The following is a 27175-nucleotide window of genomic DNA, read 5'->3' as shown; positions in this document are numbered from 1 at the left end:
CGTCTTCTAACCATAGTCCAGCCATCCAAGCCTCTCACTCCTGAGTGCCGCCGTAACACTAGTATTAAAGGGGAGATCTGTGAGAACAGAAATCCACGGACATGCTCGTCATTGAAAAGTGTGGCCTCTTGTGCAGGGGTAATAATGAAACAGCAGACTTTACTCGAAGGGTCTCAGTGGATGAGATCCTTGTATTGGATTAGTGATTTGCTGTGTTGAATAGGAGACCCTGGTTTGGGAAAAAAAAAAGCTCCAATCAGATTGAGAGCTCTCAAATCACTGGGCAGTTCTTCAGACGGAAGCAGTGTCTGATGAAGGACATGGCTGCTTTCAAGTGTAGACGCGGTTTGTGCGGGAAACTCGCAGGAACGCGATGCAACCTGACTGCATGTTTGTTTGCATATCGCTTCAACAACCGCACTACTTGTGACCTTATTCAGACTAAACAGATGAAACCCAGACAAAATAAATCTACATCTATAAAGAAGACGTGCGTTATTAGCGTCTATTGTACTCCAACAGCTGTCTTTGTTTAATAAAGCACCGAGTCTCGGTACAACCCATAAAGCAAAGTGTTACCGAACAGGGGCCTTTACAGCATTCATCCTATTAGTTAATGAGCAGCCATGTTTGCGTAGCCCTCAACTAGCTGCTCAGAATTCCACTCAGATCGTCCTGTTCTCCAAGTGCACATCTCACCACCTAAAAAAAAAAAAGACATGGTCCAGCGCTTGCTCATCTTGTCTATACACTCTTTGCTCTCTTCTTAATGATACACTAACAGATTGTAAACATGCTGTTGCCGTTTCAACACCCCCCCCCCCCTTCTCTTTTTTTTCCTGTGCATTTTTTAAACAATGTCCTTCATGTTAGAGTGGTTACAGGCAGCAGAAGGACATCATTAGAGCCATGGTTAAACTGCAATTTACACCATTAGGAAGGCAGGAGCAATTTTTATTGCCTAGTAAATTTCAGCTCTGAAATATTTGGACCATATGGCTCAATTTGTGTAATAACCTTAATTTCTTGCACCCTTCAGGTCCTCCTGCCTCTCCGACAGAGTTGGGCTTCTGTGCGCAAAAAAAAGGCAAAGTGTCTGTGGTGCACCGGTGAGATTAATAAGGTGTCACGTCCTGTTTGGGTGAAGGCGTTGGAACAGCGGCCAGATGGTATCGCGGCAAATGACTGTCAGGGGTCCTGATCTAATCAATAGGATGTATTAATACATCTCCCATCGCTGGGAACCTCGTGGGGCTGCAGCGCAACATCTGGAAAGAATAAGGAGGGGAGTAGGAGGGAGGGAGGGAGTGAGAGAGAGAGAGAGAACGAGGGAGTACAGAGAAAAATGAAGACAGTAGAAAGGCAGGTAGAAAGTAAACAGAGCAAAAGAAGAAAACTGTAAAGTATTTGGAGGGAAGTGTAAGAGAGGGAAAAGGATTGTCGTTGAGTATGTCAGGGAAAAGGGAAGAAGAAAGAGTTTTGACACTAGATAAGCCTCTCACTCTCTCTCTTTCATGGAGCTTTGATAAGTGTTTGGTAATGAGGGGCGTCTGCACACATGGCGAGGGAGGCAGGTTTTTGGCGGCTAGGACCGCCTGCGCTCCGTAGCCTCATTCAGTCCTGCCGCTGTGACGTGCCCATTAATCAGCCTCTCTGGCACTGGCTACAGCACACAGCACAGCCAGGGATCAATAGCAGCCCCCCACCCTGTCTCTAACTTCAACACACACACACACACACATACACACACAAAAGTAGAGACTGAGGTATTGGAGAGGCCTGCACGGACTGGAGAATGCCACACGTCTCCTCCTGATGCTCTGGTGCCACCGAACATTACGAAGAGGCATTATGGACCATTACACCATCTGCTCTGCTCCCTGCCTGCTCAAGACCATTCTGTGTTGGAGAATCTTCTCAAAAAGCCATAAAATACAAAGTAAAAAAAAAAAAAAGATGCACAGCTGATTAGATTTGTTCTCAGAGGAAAGCTTGAGTAACACATCAGTATTCTTCCAGAATGCCTGTTTCATGCAATCATTAAAAAAAAACAAAAAAACCTCTTCATGTTAACTCCATAAGAAAGGATCAACCTGTAGCCATGCAACAGTTGGTTACAGCAAAATCAATACGGCACCCAACTGCAGGCCAAGTATTGACACAGCAGGCTGGACAGCTGATCTAGCACAAAGCTTGTGTCCAAAAAAGATCCAGCTGGATCAATGGATTATAAATGTAACCATGAGAAACTGTGCTAATAACCACACTGCAATTTCCCGGTATGGACGGTGACACGTGAGCGAGAGGTGGCTTCGAGGGACAAGAGTGAAAAAGCAGCTCGCTGAGAAAACAGTTAATGCTGAAAAATACATCAGCAATAACAATTATAAACTGCTAATAATGCATTAAATCCACTAGAGCAGGGGTGCTCAACCTTTTCTGCTTTGAGGCCCACCTATTCATACTTGTAATGAGCCGGGGCCCATTAAAAAAGATCCCCAATTATTTTGCCTCATCTATTCTATTAGAATCTAATAATCTATTGTAAAGTGTATTAATGGGATGCAACATCATGCCCTGTTACAGACGGGAGCCCAGGAATTAAATAAATGCAATGTAAACAAACTGTTTTTAATTGTAGGTGTTGTATTTAAAACTGTATGGATGTGCCAGAAGCCAAACCAAAATAAAGAATGCAGGGCATTCTCAGTCAAAAGGGATTAATGATCCAAAAGTGGAGTCTGGTCCATTAACACAAGAACTTATTGCCATGCTTGTGTCCAGCAAATAAGCAAGTTATTAAAACCAAGAAGTGTATATAGAAGCCACACATGCCCCTTTTCCACCAAAGCAGTTCCAGGGCTGGTTCGGGGCCAGTGCTTAGTTTGGAACTGGGTTTTCTGTTTCCACTGACAAAGAACTGGCTCTGGGGTGAGAAAAACGGTTCCAGGCTAGCACCAACTCTCTGCTGGGCCAGAGGAAAAAAACACTTATGTCAGCGGGGGGGCAGAGTTGTTAAGACCAACAACAATAACAAGACCGCGAAAGATCGCCATTTTTAAGCGACGAGAAGCAGCAGCTGTACAAACACGAAGTCATCCATTATTATTACTGTTGTTGCTGCTGTTGCTGCTGCTTCTTCCGTGTTGTTTTTGCTTTGATATTCGCGCCAAAGTTTATGCAAACGTAGCGACGTAACTGACGTATACAGCGACGTAATGACGTATCTTCACTTAGCACCGCGAGCTATGGAAAAGCAAACTGGTTCTCAGCTGGCTCGCAAGTTGAACCAGTTGTGAACCAGCACCAGCACTGGCCCCGAACCAGCCCTGGAACTGATTTGGTGGAAAAGAGGCATCAATGGGATTAGATCCTTACACGCTAACAAAGAAGGATTTTTCCTGTGAAAGAAAAATTTACTAGCTAAATTTGAAGTTAGTAGAATAAATTTTGATCCTATTGTAGCTGTAATTAAATATGAAGACAATAGTTATGCATACTATTAATTAATTTGAAGATAATTAACAAATAATCAACAGATTTAATTTTTTTTAAGATTGCGTTTATTTTTAGTCCTTTGTATTTGTAGTTATTTGTATCCGTACATGCACGACTCCATCAGCTCTGCTGATCAACTTATTGTGTTTAAATTAAGTCATTCATTCATTATGAGTTGGAAAATTATCCATCCGTCGAGTTCCTCGACATCTCAAACTACCTGGTGCTGCAGACATCGTTCTACACGGAAAAATGGATGAGAACCTGGAAGAGCATGGAGGAGTTCAACGTTTTATATGTGGCTGGGTTAAAGATCTGGGGATCAGGATGCTACAAGGTAAATCCTGTATCGTTTTTGCCTTTGTAAGGAGGAATTTCTGGGCTTTGTATGCGTCTTTCAGATGGTAGCTAGGATGCTACAAGTTTTAGTATCATGTGTAAACAAACCATAACCAGTTGATTCTCAATCCTCCCTGCTCTTCTCTTCCAGCACACATCACAGATCCATATAAGTTACCCACAAACATATTTATTCTGCTCTCTCTGTGCGAGTTAAATGTAGAGGAAGAATGTGGCAAAAATAAAGTGTTGTTCTTCTTAATTTACCCACAAGTGTATTTATTCCACTTGAAAAGAGTATGGCAAACCAGCTACCGGATTTGGGACACTACGACATCCTGAACTATTAAGTATTTGGCTTTAAACTTGAAAAAAATTTGCTACCCACTAGATGGCGCTTTAGTGGGCTGTGGCCCAGTGGTTGAGACACTGCACCAGGGGAAGTTAGCATAAAAGTTTATTCCGACCAGTTTATTGTTGCTGAAATATAAGAGTAGAGCAGAAAATCTGGTGTTTAACCCATCACTGATATTTAATCATCTGAATGCTTTTCAGTTCAGCACCATAACACTGTGACTCTTAGTTACTCTATGCATTTCATTACAACGTAGATTGTGCACTGAAAAGATGTTTCGCGAGCTGAGTATGTACATAATTTTGCACATCAAACAGGCATCAAATTTGGACTGGAGCGCTAAAAGTTAATGAAAGCTACGCAAATGTAAGTTACGTAAAGCAAACAGCAGAACCCTGACCTTTTAATCTTCCATTACCACCGAACACTATGAATATTCAATTCCAAATCCAGCAGACGCTGAAACAATAAAAACAAGCCCGAGTCTGATTCAAGGACAGCTCATTCGAAAGTTGAAGAAAACGTTAAGAAAACGGTGCCATGTGATCTCATTTCTTTCCCTTCTAAATTGCACTGAAAAAAAAAGAGAACAAAAAAAACATTACAAAAAACACAAGATGATAAATCAGCAGCACCCATTATCAGGTCAGGGTCATAACTCAAGAGGGCTAAGGACAGCACAGAAAATTAATTATGAGCTGATTAACAGCAAACTACCTGATGTCACACGTTTGCCCACCACTCAAGCGAATGCCGACTTCTGGAGGTCAAGAAGAACCGGAAAGGGCTGCCAAGAGAATAGCAACCGCAACTGTAAATTATTCCCATAGAAGGAGAGAGGGGCACTGATAAAAGGCTTAGCTCAGATGACGTTCATTAATTGCTACCCAAATAATTAATTTCTGTTTCGAGCAGGCATTTCTCTGAAGCCCGGTGGGGGAAGTGGAGATTCTCAGTGGGATGTGGATTCCTTCTCCTCATTACGGTGTTATGAGTCTCAAGCCAAACTCGGTTTGTACAGAAAGCTTCGTTCGCTCCAGTGAGACTCGCTGCTTGTGCAGGAGTGATGGAGCAGCTGGATTGTCACACGGTGTCCTCGATTATCTGTGCTAGCTTTATAGGTGTGAGATTAAGTTTAAGCAAGACTTCATTTATGCAAGAGGTTCATGATAAGTGCATGTGATCGTTTTTTTTTTTTTTTAATTTGGACTCACAGGATTTTTGTAGACTGTGCAGAACCAGCAGCTTCTCTCTAACAGAATGACAAACATCACAAGTTATATCAGATACTAAAATTACAGATAACGTCACATAGACGAAGCAGATGTGAGAACTTCTGAGAGCTGGATTTGTACGAACTCCTCGCACACGGCACACACGGTGAATAATCTCCTCAGAAATAAACCAAAATGTGTTGCCTTTGCTACCTGGAGATGGGAGGGAAAAGTCACTGATAAATGATTGTGACCAAAGTTTAATTCAAATGAATCAGTTTAAATGGCACCATTTACATTTGACATAATTTATTACCAGCAAAGAAAGGTCAGCCGGTCCTGTAGCAGTGCTGAACGCATACAAAAGAGTGCATACAATCTCCTTATTTTCTCTTACAAAAACATATACACAATATTTCAACAATACGTCATCTGTCACTCCCATTTCGGAGACGTTCTTCCTCCTGAGAAAGCGGTTTACGGCTTCACTGGCCAGATGCATTACAAGGCCTTATTCAGGATGTGATTAAACCTAAAAAGGTGGAGTACGAGTTCCAGCATGGTTAAAAACTAATTAGGAAATTTACTTTTATAAATGAGCATCGGCCATACAGTAATTACACAGCTTAACAGCGACAGCATTTATGGCCACCTTAAAAATGCTCAATTTACTTTGCTTCCCATGAACCTTATTGCATTTAATAAAAGATTACTCAAGGCCTACCCAACCTCTGCCATGCAAAGAAAAATACAAAAATAAAATCACCACGAATTAGATGAATGCACAAGAGAATGGAATTTTTATGGAAATCAATTCGCTGATTTTTGAATGATTAATAAATGTCATAAAACCTTTTTGAGAAAAAAAACCCCCAAAACAAACAGCAGCAAACAAATTGTAGTGGATTAAATCTACATCAGTCATCGATGCTTGTTTATTAACTTTTCAAAAAAGTGCAACAAAATATGAAATAAATGAACAGAATAAAGAATTACTCTTACAGATAGTCAGAAGTTTACAGACACTCATCATGGACATGAAGGTCACAGTAATATCGGGATTTCAGTGATTTCTTTGAGCTGATCTTTTTCTGTAGGAGGATAATTATACAACAGATGTCTTTAATAGAAAAAAATAATTTATTTTGGGCTTTCTGAAATCAACACAGGATCAAAATTATACATACTAGTGCATCTCAAAAAATTAGAATATTGTGAAAAAGTTCAATATTTTCCATCAGTTATTTAAGAAAGTGAAAATGTTATATATTATAGACTCATTACACATAAACTAAAATGTTTCAAGCATTTTTCTATTTTAATTTTAATCAGTATGGTATACAGTACAAAAACATAAAAAAACCCATCTCAAAATATTAGAATATTTCATTTTGAGTTTGAGTAAAACAGTATGAACACAGTGTGTCTCTTGGTCTAGTTCAGTACACACAACCACAATCATGGGGAAGACTGCTGACTTGACTGTTGTCCAGAAGATGATCACTGATGCCCTCCACAAGGAGGGTAAGCCACAAAAGGTCATTGCTGAAAAGGGTGGCTGGAAAAGGTGCACAAGCAACAGGGATGGCCACAGTCTTGAGAGGATTGTCAAGAAAAGTTGATTCAAGAACTTGGGAGAGCTTCACAAGGAGTGGACTGAGGCTGGTGTCAGTGTATCAAGACCCATCACGAACAGACATCTTCAAGAAAGGGGATACAACTTTCGCATTCCTAATATCAAGCTACTCCTGAGCCAGTGACACTCAGTGCGTTTACATGCACATAGAGAGAATCGAATTTCTGCCGTTGCTCGACTGAAATCGAAGTTCAAAATACCATGTATACACCTTAATTCGGCTGAAATTGAACCGAACTTGATTTCTCGGAATCGAGCTACACGACCTAGATTATGCGATTTCTGCCGAGCTACTTAGTGCATGTATACCCTATTGAGCTACGTAGTCGAGCTACCTACTTCAGCACTGCCCCTTCCGGAAGTGACGAGTGACGAGACCACAAGCGGGAAACACAACAGCCTCGGTCGGCATGACAACAAATCATGACAACGCCATGAATCTTTTCTTTTTGTGGCATTGTTTGCACTGTTAAAATTTAGCTCACTTACTGTATCACCAAATACATCTGTACAGCTGTTGTAAAGCTGTGAATTGTGTACATAAACAAGTCACTGTATTTGTGTGTGTGTGTATATATATGTTCAACATCTGAAGAATGTCAATAAAAACAAAACAATTGAACTTTTTTGTGTGTTTATTAAGACATAAGTTAAATTGTAAGCAAAAAAAAAATTTTTTTTTTTTGTAAGCAAAAAATGGACTTTAGAAAAATATACAATTGTCCAAAATAAGTTGTCTTACAAAACAGTGGTCTGCGCAGGACAGTTTGTAGCCATACAGTCTGTTAGAGCCAGCCTAACAGCTTGAGCACGGAACTTGTGAACACGGAACTGCCAGTGTTGCCAGATTGGGCGGTTTTAAGTGCATTTTGGCGGATTTGAACATGTTTTCGGCTGGAAAACGTCAGCAGTATCTGGCAACACTGCTGATAACTTTGTTTATACTCTTGAATAGCTCTTCTTCATGACGACAACCGGAAGTGTACCAACACGATGGGGCGTGTAGCGCCACCTGTGGCTCGGGTGCACAATGTACCTCACACAATAACTCGATTTCCTGTGTGCATGTAGGATTGGATTTCTCTGGCACCCCTGCTGGGACCCTTAGCTCGATTACCGACAGTAGCTTGATTTGGATGTGCATGTAAATGTACTGACTGTCAGAAGTGTCTTATCTGGGCTAAGGACAGAAAGAAATGGACTGTTGCTCAGTGGTCCAAAGTCCTCTTTTCAGATGAAAGTACATTTTGCATTTAATTTGGAAATCACGGTTCTGGAGGAAGAGTGGAGAGGCACAGAATCCAAGGTGTTTGAAGCCCAGTGTGAAATTTCCACAGTCTGTGATGATTTGGGGTGCCATGTCATCTACTGGTGTTGGTTCACTGTATTTTATCAAGTCCAAAGTCAACACAGCCATCTACCAGGAGATTTTAGAGCACTTCATGCTTCCATCTGCTGACGAGCTTTTTGGAGATGCTGATTTCCTTTTCCAGCAGGACTTAGCACCTACCCACAGTGCCAAAACTACTACCAAATGGTTTGCTGACCATGATATTACTGTGTTTGATTGGCCAGCCAACTTGCCTGACCTGAACCCCATAGAGAATCAATGGGGTATTGTCAAGAGGAAGATGAGAAACACCTGACCCAAAAATACAGATACGCTGAAGGCCACTATCAAAGCAACCTGGGCTTCAATAACACCTCAGCAGTGCCACAGACTGATCACCTCCATGCCACACCACATTGATACAATAATTCATGGTAAAGGAGCCCCAACCAAGTATTGAGTGTATAAATGAATATACTTTTCAGAAGTTGGACATTTCTGTATTGTAAATCCTTTTTTTGATTGATCTTGGGGAATATTCTAATAATTTGAGATACTGGATTTCTGATTTTCATGAGCTATAAGCCATAATCATCAAAATTAAAACAAAAAAGGCTTTAAATATTTCACTTTACATGTAATGAATATAGAATATATGAAAGTTTACCTTTTTGAATTAAATTATGAAAAAAAGGAACTTTTTCATGGTATTCTCATTTTTTGAGATGCACTAGTATAGCCACCTAATATTAGGTTAAACGTCCCTCAGTGAGTTTCTCCTTCACCAGACGCTTCATCAGCAGCGTCTTCTGTCACAATTCGAGTTGGATATTTGTCCTCTCTTCTCGGCAGAATTGATAGAGCTCAGATAAATTTGTGTTTCCTAGAATAGACCTGACTTTTAAACACAGTCCACATATTATCAACAGGATTGAGGTCAGGACTTGTTTTAAGCTGAACGCTCTCCTGCTTTATCCTCCAAAACCATGTGTGTTTGGGGTCACTGTCCTGCTGGAACACACAACTGCCAAGTTTCAGCTGCCTAACTGATGGTTTGAAGTTATAATGAAGAATTTTTGAGGTATCCCTCCTCCTTCTTCGTTATTCCATCCACTTTTTAAAAAAACATGCTTAACAGTTTTTATCCCCCGCTGGCTGAAAGGCTCGAACGGGGATTATGTCGTGGCGATTTCCATCCATCCGTCCGTCCTTGCTGGGAAGGGTACTCACCTTCTGAAATCAACTCCTCTCACAATTTTTGGAGGAATTTCACAAAACTTGGCAGGATTCTTTATTATATGTCGGCAGTACACATATTGTAATTTGTTAAATTCAGTCACATTTTACCAGAGTTACAGCCCTTGATCAACAAAATTATCTCATCTCATCTCATTATCTCTAGCCGCTTTATCCTTCTACAGGGTCGCAGGCAAGCTGGAGCCTATCCCAGCTGACTACGGGCGAAAGGCGGGGTACACCCTGGACAAGTCGCCAGGTCATCACAGGGCTGACACATAGACACAGGCAACCATTCACACTCACATTCACACCTACGGTCGATTTAGAGTCACCAGTTAACCTAACCTGCATGTCTTTGGACTGTGGGGGAAACCGGAGCACCCGGAGGAAACCCACACGGACACGGGGAGAACATGCAAACTCCACACAGAAAGGCCCTCGCCGGCCCCGGGGCTCGAACCCAGGACCTTCTTGCTGTGAGGCGACAGCACTAACCACTACACCACCGTGCCGCCCTCAACAAAATTATAATTTGACAATTTCAGGAGAGTGTTTTCCTTCTGAAATCAACTCCTCTCACAATCTGTGGAGGAATTTCATGAAACTTGGCAAAGGGCGTTGTTATATGTCGGTAGTACACATATTGTAATTTCGGTCAATTTAGTCGCATTTTGCCAGAGTTGTGGCCCTGATTAACAACCTTGCACAGTCACAATTTCATGAAGGTGTGTTTGCCTTCTGACATCAACTCCTCTCACAATTTTTGGACAAATTTATCAAAGCTTGGCAAAAGGCCTTGTTATATGACGGTAATATGCATATGGCGATTTAATTTCGTTTGTGAAAATTTGACCAGAGTCAAATCTTTAATCAGACCTTTGATTAAATAACTTGGACTTTGACAATTTCATGAGGGTGTACGTTCTTCTGAAATCAACTCCTCTCACAATTTGTGGAGGAATTTCACCAAACTTGGCAAAAGACTTTGTTATATGACAGTTATACGCATATTGAAATTTTGTTTAATTCGGGAAATTTTTTTACCAGAGTTATGCCCTTGATTACTAACAAACTTGTACGTTGGCAATTTCAAGGTGTGCTTGCTTTCTGAAAACAGCTTTCCTGACAAATTTTGGAGGAACTTCATGTAATTTGGCAAAAAGGTTTATCCCCCGCTGGCCGAAGTGAGCACCCTTCCCGTCCATCCCAGGAAGGGTGCTCACCTTCTGAAATCAACTCCTCTCACAATTTTTGGAGGAATTTCACGAAACTTGACAGGATTCTTTGTTATATGTTGATAATACGCATATTGTAATTTCATTAAATTCAGTCACATTTTACCAGAATTATGGCATAGTTGCCAGCAGGGGATATTGTGCTCTCAAAGCACTCATTAACAGTTGGTACAGTGTTGTTGGGGTTGAACACCTCACCTTTACTCCTCCAAACATATCTCTGGTCTTTGTGGCCAAACAACTCAATCTTTGTCTCATCTGGCCATAAAACTTTGCTTCAGAAGACTTTTCTTTGTCCATGTGATCAGCTGTAAACTTTCATCAAGCTTGAAGGTGTGGATTTTGGAGTAGGGGCTTCTTTCTTGAACAGCAGCCTCCCAGTCCATTGTGATGTAAAACTCACCTGACTGTAGTCAGTGTTCCAGAAGCTTCCAGTTCATGGCAGGTCTGTGCCTTGGTGGTTTCTGGGTTGTTCCTGACCATCTGAACCAATTTCCTCTCAGCTGAGGGGGACAGTTTGGATCTTCTTCCAGCAAAGTGGCTTCACCTCCCAATAACTTGTACTTACACACATTTGTTTGAACTGATGATATTGGAATCTGCAGTTGTTTTGAAACAACTCCAAGAGACATTCCTGAGTGTAAATTTATTATCCTCTTTCTCAGATCTGCACTGAGCTCCTTGGACTTTCCCATTGTACTGTGTGTTGGTCAATCCAATGAGTGTCAATCAAACCCTTTCAAAGTTGTGCATAGAGAAGCTACCAGCTGCAGTCAATCATCATCACAAACAGGACATTAAGACGCCTTGGGCTTGGAGAGTTAAAAGACATTTTGAATCTTCCAGCACCGCTGAATTAATAATCTAACTGTATGTTATGTAAAATTTTGACCGTGTATTTATTTTTTGAGCCTGTTTTGATTTAAAAAAAAACCCAAATAAGTTAAAACTTGGGAACCAAATTATTGTTTTCTTTTTTCTATAAAAGACGTATGTTGTACGCTACAGAAAAAGCACAGTTCAAAGAAATCACCGAAAGCTCAATATTCTCATGACATTCGTGTCCATGATGAGTGTCTGTAAACTTCTGACTGTATCTGTAGCAAATTTGTATCGTGAATCAGCCCTGAAACAGGAGAAAAGTGGAAAGATGCTGCATTCTATCATGATGTAACCTTTATTTAAAAACTCACACTCCCTCCCAAGTCTTTATAAGGCATAAGGGCTAAGTTCCTATCCAAACTGTTGGTATTAATATCTGACAACAAAACCAAGGCTCAGATCTAAATACAGTTTGTTCCTGAAATCACTAAATTCGAGTAAGAAAAAAATCTTCAAATAATATGACCTGACTCCACACCTCTGCTGATCTGTACAGTAAATAAAAGTAATTATTATACATATGGGCCACTTTTTCCATGGAATAAAAACATGTATTCTATTCCCTTCTAGTGGGTTTATTGATGGCATGCAATATTGTTATCATATCGCTTATCCTCCATGTATTATGCCACTCTTCCCAATGGAGAATGAGCGTGCAATATTGTTATAATATTGCACATTGTTAAGACAACACGACTTCACACGTCAGAGCTCATGCGAAGATCCAATGACAGAACTTCTGCTGCGCATGCGCTCAATTACTTCTTTGTCGGCCGGGAGAGTGAGAAGATGGGGTTAATTCAGTGCTTGGATTAAGCACTAAATAAATAAACTGAAAACTGAAACTAAAGACGCGCTGAACACCTGAAAGCCTACCAAAACTTCATTATATATCCTTCACGCATATTTACAAGAGAAAAACATACCAACGGACATCGAAAAACTGGAAAAGAGACACATCAGAGATGTAAAACTTCCGCACTAGCGGGTGACTGACAGTTTGTAAACAAAAATGGCGGCGAGGTTTGCTTCATTAAATCTTTGGCTTTTAAAGAGACAGACGCGCTGAACACTCAAAAGGCGACCAAAACTTCATGCATATTTACAAGAGAAAAACAGACCAATGGACATCAAAAAACTGGAAAAGAGAGCAATAGCGGAAATATTGTCAAAGTTCTACTTGAAGGTGAGGAAAAGTGATGGAGACTTCATGGAGACAAGAGGACTTCACTCAGCAAAGCCCTTTTGTTTTGAACAACTGCAATGTAACAATTAACTACGACCAAAAGTAACTTTGAACTTGAACTGTCAACCTGTATATAGCTTGTATATAAGTTGGGTTGTTGTTTCAGGCTTGTACCATTTTTATTGTTAGAACTTTGACTTTGTACATGTACATTGGATCAACAGAACATTGAATTACTTTTGATCAGAATCAGCATTCAATATTGGTAAGTTACCTCCCTGTTCTTAACTTTTTATAAAATCTATAATTGTTCCATCAAATGTGTATGTATAATAATAATAATATTGGCTGGCTTTTTTTGTGGTCTATCAGATATATTCCATTCAGTTACTTGTCTTCGACTTGTTCAATATCATTCTAGCTGAATGGAATATATCTGATATACCACGAAAAAAAGCCAGCCAATATCATTTAAATATTCTGAGCTGGATACCTATTCTTTCGATCAGATTTTGAATGATTTTGTTTTAATTCTAAATTATATAATGCCTTGCTCATCTCTGTTCTCTCTTGGGGTCTAGGTTGCTTATGTATCTTGAGCTTTAATGTTCAATCAAAGAACTTGAAGAAATATGGAAAAGCATGATATTAACAAGTCTCCTGCTGATGAAGAGGACCTACCTGTACTGTGAGGGCTGTGATGCTGCTGGAGTTGAGTGTGGGATCTCTGGGTTGTTGCTTGTATAACACCTTGTACTTGGTGATGAGACCATTGGGATTTCTGGGCTGTGTCCAGTTCAGCAGGATGGAGTAAGCACCAGTGGGCCATGCTGTGGGCGTATCCATACCATCTGGCTCTGCCTCGAGAGTCAGGACGGAGCTCCAGGTGCTGGAGGTGGAGCCCTGAGAGTTGTGGGCGGTGACTCTGTACTCATACTCAGTGAATGGCTTGAGGAAGTCCGAGGCGTCAATAAACTCCAGAGGACCCTCAGACCAGATAAAGACCAGGAGTTCCTCCAGGGTTCCTCTCAGCCGTCTGCAGGGGAAAGGAGGTGCAATCATGTTTACAAACCTTGCATGGGGAAGCATAGGTGAGCTTAAAGAAATCCTGATCTTCAGATCTGGAGACTGAAAGATGCCTGTTTCGAAATATTTTACTCATTTATAGCTTGAAATTGTCTTGTTTTATTGGCAGATAATTGTACTTATTTCTAAAATGGAATAATAGAATAATAGAGTGTTACGCCTGAAATTCATGCATACTGTATATCGAGAACTATGTTTAATGGGTTTATATTTGTATATGCTCTTAATTAGAAATGTTAACTTTTCCTTGAGGATGGCACGGTGGTGTAGTGGTTAGCACTGTCGCCTCACAGCAAGAAGATTCTGGGTTCGAGCCCAGTGGCTGATGGGGGCCTTTCTGTGTGGAGTTTGTATGTTCTCCCCGTGTCTGCGTGGGTTTCTTCCGAGTGCTCCGGTTTCCCCCCACAGTCCAAAGTCATGCAGTCTAACTGGTGGCTCTAAATTGACCGTGAGTGTGAATGGTTGTTTGTCTCTATGTGTCAGCCCTGCAATGATCTGGCAACTTGTCCAGGGTGTGCCCTGCCTCTCACCCATAGTCAGCTGGGACAGGCTCCAGCTTGCCTGCAACCCTGCACAGGATAAGCGGTTACGGATAATGGATGGAAAAATGGAAACTTTTCCTTGATTCAAAAATTTTTCTGGGGGTCGCTGGTGAGCAACAATGGAGTAAGACGTGTTTTTCAGAGCTCCTGCAGACTTCTTGTGAATTTTATAAGAATACAACAGTTACTGCCACAAAACATAAGTAATACGATATAGTTATATTGTTTATATATCTATCATCAAAAAATCTAAAAAGCTAAGCGGGATGGCGGCAAATCTCTGAACGACAGTTTGGCTAACACGAGGTCTACCCACTCCAGCAACCCCTCGATGAAATGTTTGAGCGACTCCCCACCAACCCCGCCTTCGCCTGGGAGAATAACAACCTCTTAATTAGAAACATTGACTTTTCCTTCATTCAAAATTGTTTTTTGCAGTGTTATTTCTGAATTTGGATTTTTTGTTTTCTTTTGTTGCCCAATTGTGTAATTTATCAATGAGATACAGTGTTTTGCAAAAGTATTCATCCCCCTTGGTGTTTGTCCTGTTTTGTCGCATTACAAGCTGGAATTAAAATGGATTTTTGGGGGATTAGCACCATTTGATTTACACAACATGCCTACCACTTTAAAGGTGAAAATTGTTGTTTAATTGCAACACAAACAATAATTAAGATGAAAAAACAGAAATCTGGAGTGTGCATATGTATTCACACCCCCTGTCAATACTTTGTTGAGCCAACTTTTGCTGCAATTACAGCTGCAAGTCTCTTGGGGTATGTCTCTATTCGCTTAGCACATCTAGCCACTGGGATTTTTGCTTATTCCTCAAGGCAAAACTGCTCCAACTCCTTCAAGTTAGATGGGTTACGTTGGAGTACAGCAATCTTCAAGTTATGCCACAGATTCTCAATTGGATTGATGTCTGGGCTTTGATGAGGCCATTCCAAGACATTTAAATGTTTCCCTTTAAACTACTCCAGTGTAGCTTTAGCAGTATGTTTAGGGTCACTGTCCTGCTGGAACATGAACCTTTGTCCCCGTCTCAAACCTCTGGCTGACTCAAACAGGTTTTCCTCCAGAATTGCCCTGTATTTAGTGCCATCCATCTTTCCTTCAGCCCTCACCAGCTTTCCTGCCCCTGCAGATGAAAAATATCCCCACAGCATGATACTACCACCACCATGCTTCACTTTAGGAATGGTGTTCTCAGGGTGTTGGGTTTGCGCCACACATGGCATTTCCCACAATGGCCAAAAAGATCAATTTTAGTCTCATCTGACCAGAGAATCTTCTTCCATGTGTTTGGGGAGTCTGTCACATGCTGTTGGGCAAACTTCAAATGTATTTTCTTAAGCAATGGCTTTTTTCTGCCCACTCTTCCATAAAGCCCCACTCTGTGGAGTGTCCGGCTTAAAGCGGTCCTATGGACAGATACTCCCATCTCCGTTGTGGATCTTTGCAGCTCCTTCAGTGTTATCTTTGGTGTCTTTGTTGGATCTCTGATTAATGCCCTCCTTGCCCGGTCTGTGAGTTTTGGTGGGCGGCCTTCTCTTGTCAGGTTTGCAGTGGTGCCATTTTCTTTCCATTTTGCTGTAATGGATTTAATGGTGCTCCATGGGATATTTTTTTATAACCCAACCCTGATCTATACTTCTGCACAACTTTGTCTCTGACCTGTTTGGAGTGCTCCTTGGTTTTCATGTTGCTTGCTTAGTAGTGTAGCAGAGTCAGGGTCCTTCCAGAACAGGTTGATTTTAGACAGACATCATGTGACAGATCATGTGACACTTTGATTGCACACAAGTGGATCTTAATCAACTAATTATGTGACTTATGAAGTGAATTGGTTGGACCAGCTCTTATTTAGGGGTTTCATACAAAAGCGGTGAATACCTATGCACACTCCAGATTTCTCTTTTTCATCTTAATTATTGTTTATGTCACAATAAAGAGACAATGTGCACCTTTAAAGTGGGAGGCATGCTGTGTAAATCAAATGGTGCTAACCCCCCCAAAAAATCCATTTTAATTCCAGCTTGTAATGCGACAAAACAGGACAAACACCAAGGGGGATGAATACTTTTGCAAGAGACTGTAAATTATGAAATCCAGTTCCATGTCCCTATTTTATTAAAAACAATGAGATGTACATACACGTGCACTGTTCTGTCACATGGCCAAAGGTGGAGCCTTATAAGACAAAATAGTAGAATATTTATTTTCTTATAAATCAGGCATCACAAGCACAAAGGTACAAAAGAAATCCGAATTTTTTTTGCTAAAGATATCCCAGTTAGGACACTGAGAGTGTGAGACAGTGAACACCCCTCAGTCATGCTCGGCACTGAACTGTGAGTTATTATACACGCTGTCACATCATCTGAACAAGAACAACTGTTTTTCTGTTAAGAATTCCCAAACAAACTCTTAAATGATCTATAAATAATAACCTCCACTGAAACACTGCTGTACATTACTATAAGAAAATAACACATCAACTCAAATGCCACTTCATGTCCAATTCAAGAAGCTGCCACTTCATCGAGAGAATCGGAGGAAATGAGGAGACGGATGGCAGAGAGGCAGATGAAGGAGGAGAAAGGCAGGGGGCTGTGCTCCACACAGGGCAAACCTCATTAATTCAGCTACATTAAAGCCAGTGCCTCCATGCTGCTGCAGAAAATGACATACAGGCTCCTTTAATGTGGCCCCTGCTGGCCCCTGTTGGCCCCCACTCGGCCCGCCTCTCCCTAATCCGACCCACCACATTCACATACAGACAAACAGTGACAAGCAGGGGGGAGAAAAGTCACACACCGTGTCTCTAAACTGCAGCATGCTGGAGGGAACAGAGGCCTCACACACACACACACACACACACACACACACACACACACACATAATAAATAACCATCCCAGTAAAACTCTCCACTTTCACTTGATTTGTAACTCACATGTGTGAAGGACAAACATGAGATTGATAAAGGGCCGTGACAAAGTCAACACTGGATAAACAGAATGGATCTGGATTTGATGTAATGTTGATCTCTGGTATTACCTTAAACGGGTATCACAACATAGCAAGTCTTTTTAAGCCACACAGTGGATTCTGTCGCTCCTTCATAAGCAGGCATACTGCATTCTTTCCCATTTATCCAAGCCCAAATCGCGGCTCAAAACAAATCCGGCCTCATGTGTTCTAAGCGCTCGCACCTCTGCGGGTATGCTAATGATATTTCTTCAGGACTTACATCGGCTTAGGCTGGTGTGACCTCGCGTATGGATGACATTGGTCAACATGCCATGCTGCCCTTGACGAAAGCTCTTGCAATAGCATACACCCGTAGGGAGAGGAGAAGAGAGGAGGAGAGGAGAGGAGGATAGAAAAAGGCTTTCAGTGTGACCTGCAAAGTCTGAATTCATTTTATCTCCTAGTTGTAAAGACATTCTTTATTCAGGATGTTGGAGTATGTACTGTAAGGTGTTTTTCATGTGCATGTAAAAACCACATATACAGTGTCTTGCAAAAGTATTCATCCCCCTTGGTGTTTGTCCTGTTTTGTCACATTACAAGCTGGAATTAAAATGGATTCTTGGGGGGTTAGAACCATTTGATTTACACAACATGCCTACCACTTTAAAGGTGAACATTTTTTTAAAATTGTGACACAAACAATAATTAAGATGAAAAAACAGAAATCTGGAGTGTGCATAGGCATTCACCTCCTCCCAAAAGTCAATACTTTATAGAGCCACAAGTTTTGCTGGAATTTTGCTGGAATTACAGCTGCAAGTCTCTTGGGATATGTCTCTATTAGCTTAGCAAATCTAGCCACTGGGATTTTTGCCCATTCCTCAAGGCAACACTGCTCCAACTCCTTCAAGTTAGATGGGTTGCGTTGGTGTACAGCAATCTTCAAGTTATGCCATAGATTCTCAATTAGATTGAGGTCTGGGCTTTGATGAGGTCATTCCAAGACATTTATATGTTTCCCTTTATACCACTCCAGTGTAGCTTTAGCAGTATGTTTAGTCCTGCTGGAATGTGAGCCTTCGTCCCAGTCTCAAACCTCTGGCCAACTCAAACAGGTTTTCCTCCAGAATTGCCCTGTATTTAGTGCCATTCATCTTTCCTTCAGTCCTGACCAGCTTTCCTGTCCCTGCAGATGAAAAACATCCCCACAGCATGATGTTGCCACCACCATGCTTCACTGTAGGAATGGTGTTCTCAGGGTGTTGGGTTTGTGCCACACATGGCATTTCCCATGATGGCCAAAAAGTTCAATTTTAGTCTCATTTGACCAGAGAATCTTCTTCTATGTGTTTGGGGAGTCTGCCACATGCTGTTGGGCAAACTCCAAATGTGTTTTCTTAAGCAATGGCTTTTTTTCTGGCCACTCTTCCATAAAGCCCTGCTCTGTAGAGTGTACGGCTTAAAGTGGTCCTATGGACAAATCCTCCCATCTATGCTGTGGATCTTTGCAGCTCCTTCAGTGTTATCTTTGGTGTCTTTGTTGCATCTCTGATTAATGCCCTCCTTGCCCGGTCTGTGAGTTTTGGTGGGCGGGGCCTTCTCTTGTCAGGTTTGTAGTGGTGCCATATTCTTTCCATTTTGCTATAATGGATTTAATAGTGCTCCGTGGGATATTTTTTTATAACCCAACCCTGATCCTTCTGCACAACTTTGTCTCTGACCTGTTTGGAGTGCTCCTTAGTTTTCATGTCGCTTGCTTAGTAGTGTTGCAGAGTCAGGGTCCTTCCAGAACAGGTTGATTTATACGGACATCATGTGACAGATCATGTGACACTTTGATTGCGCACAGGTGGATCTTCTCATCTCATCTCATTATCTCTAGCCGTTTTATCCTTCTACAGGGTCGCAGGCAAGCTGGAGCCTATCCCAGCTGACTATGGGCGAAAGGCAGGGTACACCCTGGACAAGTCATCACAGGGCTGACATATAGACACAGACAACCATTCACACTCACATTCACACTCACACCTACGGTCAATTTAGAGTCACCAGTTAACCTAACCTGCATGTCTTTGGACTGTGGGGGAAACCGGAGCACCCGGAGGAAACCCACGCGGACACGGGGAGAACATGCAAACTCCACACAGAAAGGCCCTCGCCGACATGGGGAGAACATGCAAACTCCACACAGAAAGGCCCTCGCCGGCCCCGGGGCTCGAACCCAGGACCTTCTTGCTGTGAGGCGACAGCGCTAACCACTACACCACCGTGCCGCCCCAGGTGGATCTTAATCAACTAATTATGTGACTTATGAATTGAATTAGTTGGACCAGCTCTTATTTAGGGTTTTCATACAAAATGGGTGAATACCTATGCAAGACACTGTAACCCAGGTAACTGTATGTGAAAATTTCAACCCATTTTCACTGTTTTAAACATGAAAATATTTCCTTATGCAGATGTTCAAAGCAGCCAGACATATAAAACTGTATCTTGAGTGCTAGTGCAGAATTATTTTATTAGTGAAACCACTACAATATAAAAAATCTCAGACCATCTCAGATGGATGCAGAAATGAACAGAATGGTGGACAGACACACGGGCAGTCCAATGAGGAAAACCTTAGACAGCCAGTAAACGTATTTGATTTCCTGAACATATCACATCTCTGGACACCAAACAGGAAGGAAGCTATGAATGAAAAAAACAAAACAAAACAAAACTATTTTAGACATTGAACCTTGCTGTGACCCGAATTCCACATGAATCCTACAAACGTGCATTGTCTCATCCGTGGAATCTTGCATGAATGAGTCTCTCGGACTGATGGATGGACGGATTCATAACCTGGAAGCATAATGCCTCCACCACCTAGTGGTGGAAAATAATATTATATGATATGATGTGGTGAAGTTTTTTTGTTAGGAGACATTTGGGAAATATTATGGAAGCAGTCCTGAGCATGGTCACAGTGCTTTGTAAATTTTCCCGGCACTGCAAAGTCTTCTGGAGAGAGGAATGAACACTTTACGGTTTCTCAGCAAAGTGATGAGCTGTTTTTGTTTTCTTTTTGTCGAACATTAGAAGAGAAACTACAGGAAAGGTTAGTGAGGGAATGACTGTTTATAATGAATAATAACATGTCTCGTGGACGTTCCATAACATTCATTGTAATTATTTTATCCACATTCACTGGATATGAGCAATTGCGCGCTCTGATTGACTACTCTACTACTAGGATATCAGCTTATATACTGTGAGTAGAGAAAAACAAAATGGTGGCGCGCATCAAGTCAGATACATCATTTTATTATCAAGTATTTAAAAGAAACAGAAATAGCTAAAAGAATATAGCTTTTTTTCCCACCAATATCTCCTATTCCACACTCCAGCCCAGTCAGTGGCAGTAACGCACCTTTAAGTTGGTTTACCAACCACCAACAAGTGTTGCCAGGCAAAACAAACCCCGCCCAGCAGCACTTATTTTACACCTATATGTTGATAATGGGGCGGCACGGTGGTGTAGTGGTTAGCACTGTCGCCTCACAGCAAGAAGGTCCTGGGTTCAAGCCCAGTGGCCGGCGAGGGCCTTTCTGTTTGGAGTTTGCATGTTCTCCCTGTGTCTGCGTGGGTTTCTTCCAGGTGCTCTGGTTTCCCCCACAGTCCAAAGACATGCAGGTTAAGTTAATTGGTGGCTCTAAATTGACCGTAGATGTGAGTGTGAATGGTTGTTTGTCCACGTGTCAACCCTGTGATGACCTGATGACTTGTCCAGGGTGTACCCCGCCTCTCACCCATAGTCAGCTGGGATAGGCTCCAGCTTGCCTGCGACCCTGTAGAACAGGATAAGCAGCTACAAATAATGGATGGATGGATGGATGGATGGATGTTGATAATGGTAATATTTCTCAATCATTAGCTGTCAGATTATAGTCCTATGAAAATCCATGACCTTGAGTTTGACATTTCAAAGTCATTCAAGGTCAAAGGTCATGGTGCCAAATGAAAGCCCATATGGCACTTCCTATAAGTTGATAATGGGAAACATCTGTCTACCATCAACCGTTTTCAAGTTACAGCCATCTGAAAATCCATAACCTTGAGTTTGACCTTTCATGGTCACTCAAGGTCAAAGATCATGGTGCCAAATGAAAGGCCATATGGGAGTTCCTATGTCTCATCTCATTATCTGTAGCCGCTTTATCCTGTTCTACAGGGTCGCAGGCAAGCTGGAGCCTATCCCAGCTGACTACGGGCGAAAGGCGGGGTACACCCTGGACAAGTCGCCAGGTCATCACAGGGCTGACACATAGACACAGACAACCATTCACACTCACACCTACGGTCAATTTAGAGTCACCAGTTAACCTAACCTGCATGTCTTTGGACTGTGGGGGAAACCGGAGCACCCGGAGGAAACCCACGCGGACACGGGGAGAACATGCAAACTCCGCACAGAAAGGCCCTCGCCGGCCACGGGGCTCGAACCCGGACCTTCTTGCTGTGAGGCAGCAGCGCTAACCACTGCACCACCATGCCACCCCGAGTTCCTATATGCTCATAATAATAATTATTTGTCTATCGACAACCGTTTTTGAGTTATGATGGAAAATATGTTATTTTGACCAAAAGGTTGACTTTTCCCGTGACCTTCACCTTGACCTGATTACCCCCAAAATTTAATCAGGTAATCTATGGACCATTGCCCAACTACCCTGAAAATTTGAAGTCAATTGGTGCTACCATCTAGATGCTAGATTGTTAACAGACATACACACAAGTAGTGTTTGGGAATCAGACACAGTCTCGGTGTTTAAGTCTAGGCTGAAAACATATCTGTTTAGTCAAGCCTTTTGTTAATGGTGTTTATGAGGTAAAGGTGTAGATCTGGAGGGTCCTCAGACATAGTTTTGGTAAACTGGGATGTATGGATGCTGTCAGTCCCCACTCGCTTGCTCACTCGAGTTTGTTGATGGTGTAGTGGCTGGCTGCTTTATGTCCCGGGGCTCCCTCATGCCTGTGTTACCTTCTGGCTCTCTCCTTTTAGTTATGCTGTCATAGTTAGTTGCTGGAGTCCCTACTTGTACTCAGTGCAATATGTATACTGTTCCTACTTATTCAGGTGACATTGGGCATACCTAACAAACTGTGTTTTCTCTCTCTTCTCCCCCCCCCCCAAAAAAAAAAAAAATCTGTCCCTCTGAGTTACATGTCGGTCCTGGGATCGAGATGCTGACCTCTTCTGCTCCTCGGACCTGCCTGATCCATCCTGATGCCCTGTGTCTGGCTGGAGTCTCATCGCATCGCTCCTGTGGAGGGCAGCCCCATGTGGACAGTTGGGGGTCGCGCCTGGAGGACGCTCTGGACTCTTGCAGTGGTGTTTTTGTGGCTGGGGACTGCAATTGACTTGCTGACTTTAGGACTGCAGTTGTCGTGAACGGTTTTGCATTCGGGTTTCCGTTGGTGGGGGGTTTATAGCATCAACGAAGCTGACTTTATGTTAGGACTGTTAATGTTATAGTCATGTTGTCTGTTCTTGCCCGGATGGGGATGGGTTCCCTTTTGAGCCTGGTTCCTTTTGAGGTTTCTTTCTCGTGTCGTCTGAGGGAGTTTTTCCTTGCCACCGTTGCCATAGGCATGCTCGTTGGGGATAGATTGGGGATAAAATTAGCTCATATTTTAAGTCGTTCAAATTCTGTAAAGCTGCTTTGCGACAATGTTCATTGTTAAAAGCGCGATACAAATAAACTTGACTTGACTTGACACACACACAAACAAACAAACAAATGAAAAGTCGCACAGAGCACGATACTTGTGAAAATCACAAATAAACGGAAGTTATGGCCGATTAGGTGTCTTTATAAGATTTGACCTTGGTGACCTTGACCTCTGATCTTGACCCACTAAAAACTAATATGTCTTTGTGTAACCCTAGTGAGTTGTCCTGTGCATTTTGGTGAAGATTGGTCAAGAAATGATGATGCTAGAGCACCAACAAACAAATGGACAAACGGGCCAGCAAACAAACCGCACTGATTACAATACCTCACCCTGCTTACTCCGTCGTGGGTCAGGTAAAAAAAAAAAAAAACTAAAGGAGAAGAAGAAGAAGAAGAAAATGGCGGAGCGTGTTGCCGAACCAACCGAAGACGAAATAAAAACTACTTGAAAACAAACCCCCCAAAATTACCAAAAAAGCAATAAAATATGGAAGTATTTGATGGACAGATGGAATCTTTTTTAATTTTTCAAGAATTATTATTATAGCATTTTTCACAAATTGTTACGATCATTTCGCTCGTTTGTTTACATTCTAAGTGGAAATTATTTTGTCTGACATTTTGTATGAAGGCGGCACGGTGGTGTAGTGGTTAGCGCTGTCGCCTCACAGCAAGAAGGTCCGGGTTCGAGCCCAGCGGCCGGCGAGGGCCTTTCTGTGTGGAGTTTGCATGTTCTCCCTGTGTCCGCGTGGGTTTCCTCCGGGTGCTCCGGTTTCCCCCACAGTCCAAAGACATGCAGGTTAGGTTAACTGGTGACTCTAAATTGACCGTAGGTGTGAGTGTGAATGGTTGTCTGTGTCTATGTGTCAGCCCTGTGATGACCTGGCGACTTGTCCAGGGTGTACCCCGCCTTTCGCCCATAGTCAGCTGGGATAGGCTCCAGCTTGCCTGCGACCCTGTAGAAGGATAAAGCGGCTAGAGATGATGAGATGAGATTTTGTATGAAGTTTTTATGTATCAAATTTGCAAAAAATAAAAATAAAAATGGTCTGTTTACCTAAATCCAGTGAATGTGGATAGAATAAAACAGTTATTCCACTCAAATCTCATCGTGCATGGCTTATAGCCAACTCGGTGCTACCTGCCTCATGTATGACTCAATTTCGTGGAATAACTGTTAAATATAAACAGTTAAAAAGTGCGGTATATCGTTATTCCTGAATGAATTAAACACTAATCATGAACGAATCGGTGTGGTTTGGCAGAATGATGCACTTCAGCTTGTGCTGTTATATGACAGTGATCTATTTCAGGCAACTGTGTCAGGCCGTATAGATTATTTTTGTGCAGCAGTGTGATTATATTTCTTATGAATTTATGAGTGAATGAATTTAAAGCGTGCTCGGTCATGCTTTTACAGTATGAGTAAGCTCTGTATTCGTGCGTGTGTATCAGAGAGCGAGAGAGAGAGAGCATAATTACAGCGTGAGCAGGTCCCTCATGTCCTCAGTTCTCCCTGAACAGAGAGAGAGAGTCAGAAGTGGCCTCTGAGGCTGATGTGATTGTGCCATGTCAGTGTTCGCTTCCTTCCTTGTGCAGCACTGCGGCATCCTGTTTCATATCACTCTTTCTAGCACTGCTAGGATAATCAGTGTCAGCGCAGCCGTATCTGCTTCCATTTACAGCCCATCACAAATGCTGCAGCAGTCGCACTCTCTCTGACTGTGTCTTACTGATGGAGCTTTGATATCTGTATATAAGTGCTCTGCATACAGCGCTTTTCTCTTCCACACTCGGCCGGAGTACAAGTGTGACCAAGTGGATTCGCCCTGTTCACCTCAAGGTCATGACACAATTACTGTTTATCATGTTCCATCACTACACCGTTATGCCCTGAACCCTGAAGCCTTCTGAGCTCAGTTCTTATTTTTATATAAAGCATTCGTGGACAATGTTTTCCGTCAATCAAACAATCTACCTAAAATCTTGAAAAATAAACATTCATATTCAACACATGAATCATCATTTGAATAAAATCAATCATATACCATACAGTACAGTTATATACAGTGAAGTACAAAGGATTACACGCCCCATCATTTCTTAGTGGAAACCCGTATATTTAACAGTTTAGCCACATAGTAAGAAAAAACAAGATCAACTGTGAGCTACTGTTCACTTACGTATCCCCCCGCTCTCGCTTATATCAGAATGCAAGCAATCGAAGGAATAGGACACTTGTTATGAATGTTGACTTCAACAAATAATTAACCCTGAAACAAGGAAGTAAAGCGCAGTGTCTCTCCTCAGGGATTTCAAATAGCATCCTGGTAAACTGGCATTTTGAAATAGCATTTTGCTTCTTGAAATCGCGTCAAAATCCACCCTATATGTTTCGTAAATACATTCAGTTGGTAAACAGGAAGTCGATGTGTGACAGACCTGAAAACGGTATACACAGTATAGAACCCTAAGCTGAAGCTCGGTACCAAATATCAAGCAGTTGTGATTTGTAGTTGTTGAGAAGAGTGTTATGAAAATTTTGTAAATCCACGCTATATGTTTCGTAAATACATTCAGTTGGTAAACAGGAAGTCGGTGTGTGACAGACCTGAAAACGGTATATACGGTATAGAACCCCAAGGTGAAGTTTGTTACCAAGTGGCTGTGATTTGGGGTTGCTGAGAAAAAGGATGATTTGGATGGATGGAGATACAGACAGAGGTAAACCAGTATACCCCCCTCCTTCAGAGTGGGGGTATAATAAAAAGATTTTCAAAATCTGTGGGCATTTCCTGCAACATGACAAACTGTTAAAAATTTCTAAGATGTCACTAATGAGTGGGTAAACGTAACTGCTGAGAGGGATCTGTAAAGATGAAGGGTTGGGAAGAAATACAACAACATCATGTTGGTGAGAGAGATCAGACGAGAACAGTCAGACTGGTCTGATCTGACAGGAAGGCTACTGGAACTCAAATAATCACTCTTTACAACCGTGCCGAGCAGAAAAGCATCTCAGAACACACAACGCATACAACCATGAGGCAGATGAGCTACAAGAGCAGAAGACCACTCCGAGTGCACTCTTGTCAGCCAAGAACAAGATATATGTATACAGTATTTAATACTCCTAAATGAGTGATCTAATCATGTTTAAAATAAATAGGATTATAGACAGGTCTAAACTTATAGACTTACAGTGGTGTTTTAAAGTTTGTGAACCCTTTAGAATTTTCTATATTTCTGCATAAATATGACCTAAAACATCATCAGATTTTCACACAAGTCCTTAAAGTAGATAAAGAGAACCCAGTTAAACAAATGAGACAAAAATATCATACTTGGTCATTTATTTATTGAGGAAAATGATCCAATATTACATATCTGTGAGTGGCAAAAGTATGTGAACCTTTGCTTTCAGTATCCGGTGTGACCCCCTTGTGCAGCAATAACTGCAACTAAACGTTTCCGGTAACTGTTGATCAGTCCTGCACACCGGCTTGGAGGAATTTTAGCCCATTCCTCCGTACAGAACAGCTTCAACTCTGGGAAGTTGATGGGTTTCCTCACATGAACTGTTCGCTTCAGGTCCTTCCACAACATTTCGATTGGATTAAGGTCAGGACTTTGACTTGGCCATTCCAAAACATTAACTTTATTCTTCTTTAACCATTCTTTGGTAGAACGACTTGTGTGGTTAGGGTCGTTGTCTTCTGCATGACCCACCTTCTCTTGAGATTCAGTTCATGGGCAGATGTCCTGACATTTTCCTTTAGAATTCGCTGGTATAATTCAGAATTCATTGTTCCATCAATGATGGCAAGCCGTCCTGGCCCAGATGCAGCAAAACAGGCCCAAACCATGATACTACCACCACAGATGGGATAAGGAATGTTGGAATGCAGAGTTTTCCTTTCTCCAAACATAATGCTT

The 27175-nt window shown here is 41.9% G+C and overlaps 1 protein-coding gene across 1 annotated transcript in view; it reads right to left on the bottom strand.

The window, feature by feature from the left end:
• Positions 1 to 27175, bottom strand: part of ush2a (Usher syndrome 2A (autosomal recessive, mild)) — a 500620-nt gene that overhangs the window by 26024 nt on the left and 447421 nt on the right. The window contains exon 60 of the mRNA XM_060934842.1: positions 13596 to 13950. Coding sequence (XP_060790825.1) covers positions 13596 to 13950 — 355 coding nt within the window. The remainder of the gene's footprint in view (positions 1 to 13595; positions 13951 to 27175) is intronic.

Source organism: Neoarius graeffei, chromosome 11 (assembly GCF_027579695.1).
Source record: "Neoarius graeffei isolate fNeoGra1 chromosome 11, fNeoGra1.pri, whole genome shotgun sequence".
Classification (NCBI taxonomy): domain Eukaryota; kingdom Metazoa; phylum Chordata; class Actinopteri; order Siluriformes; family Ariidae; genus Neoarius; species Neoarius graeffei.
The sequence above is the reverse complement of the archived record's forward strand: the minus strand, read 5'-3'. Positions and strand labels throughout refer to the sequence as shown.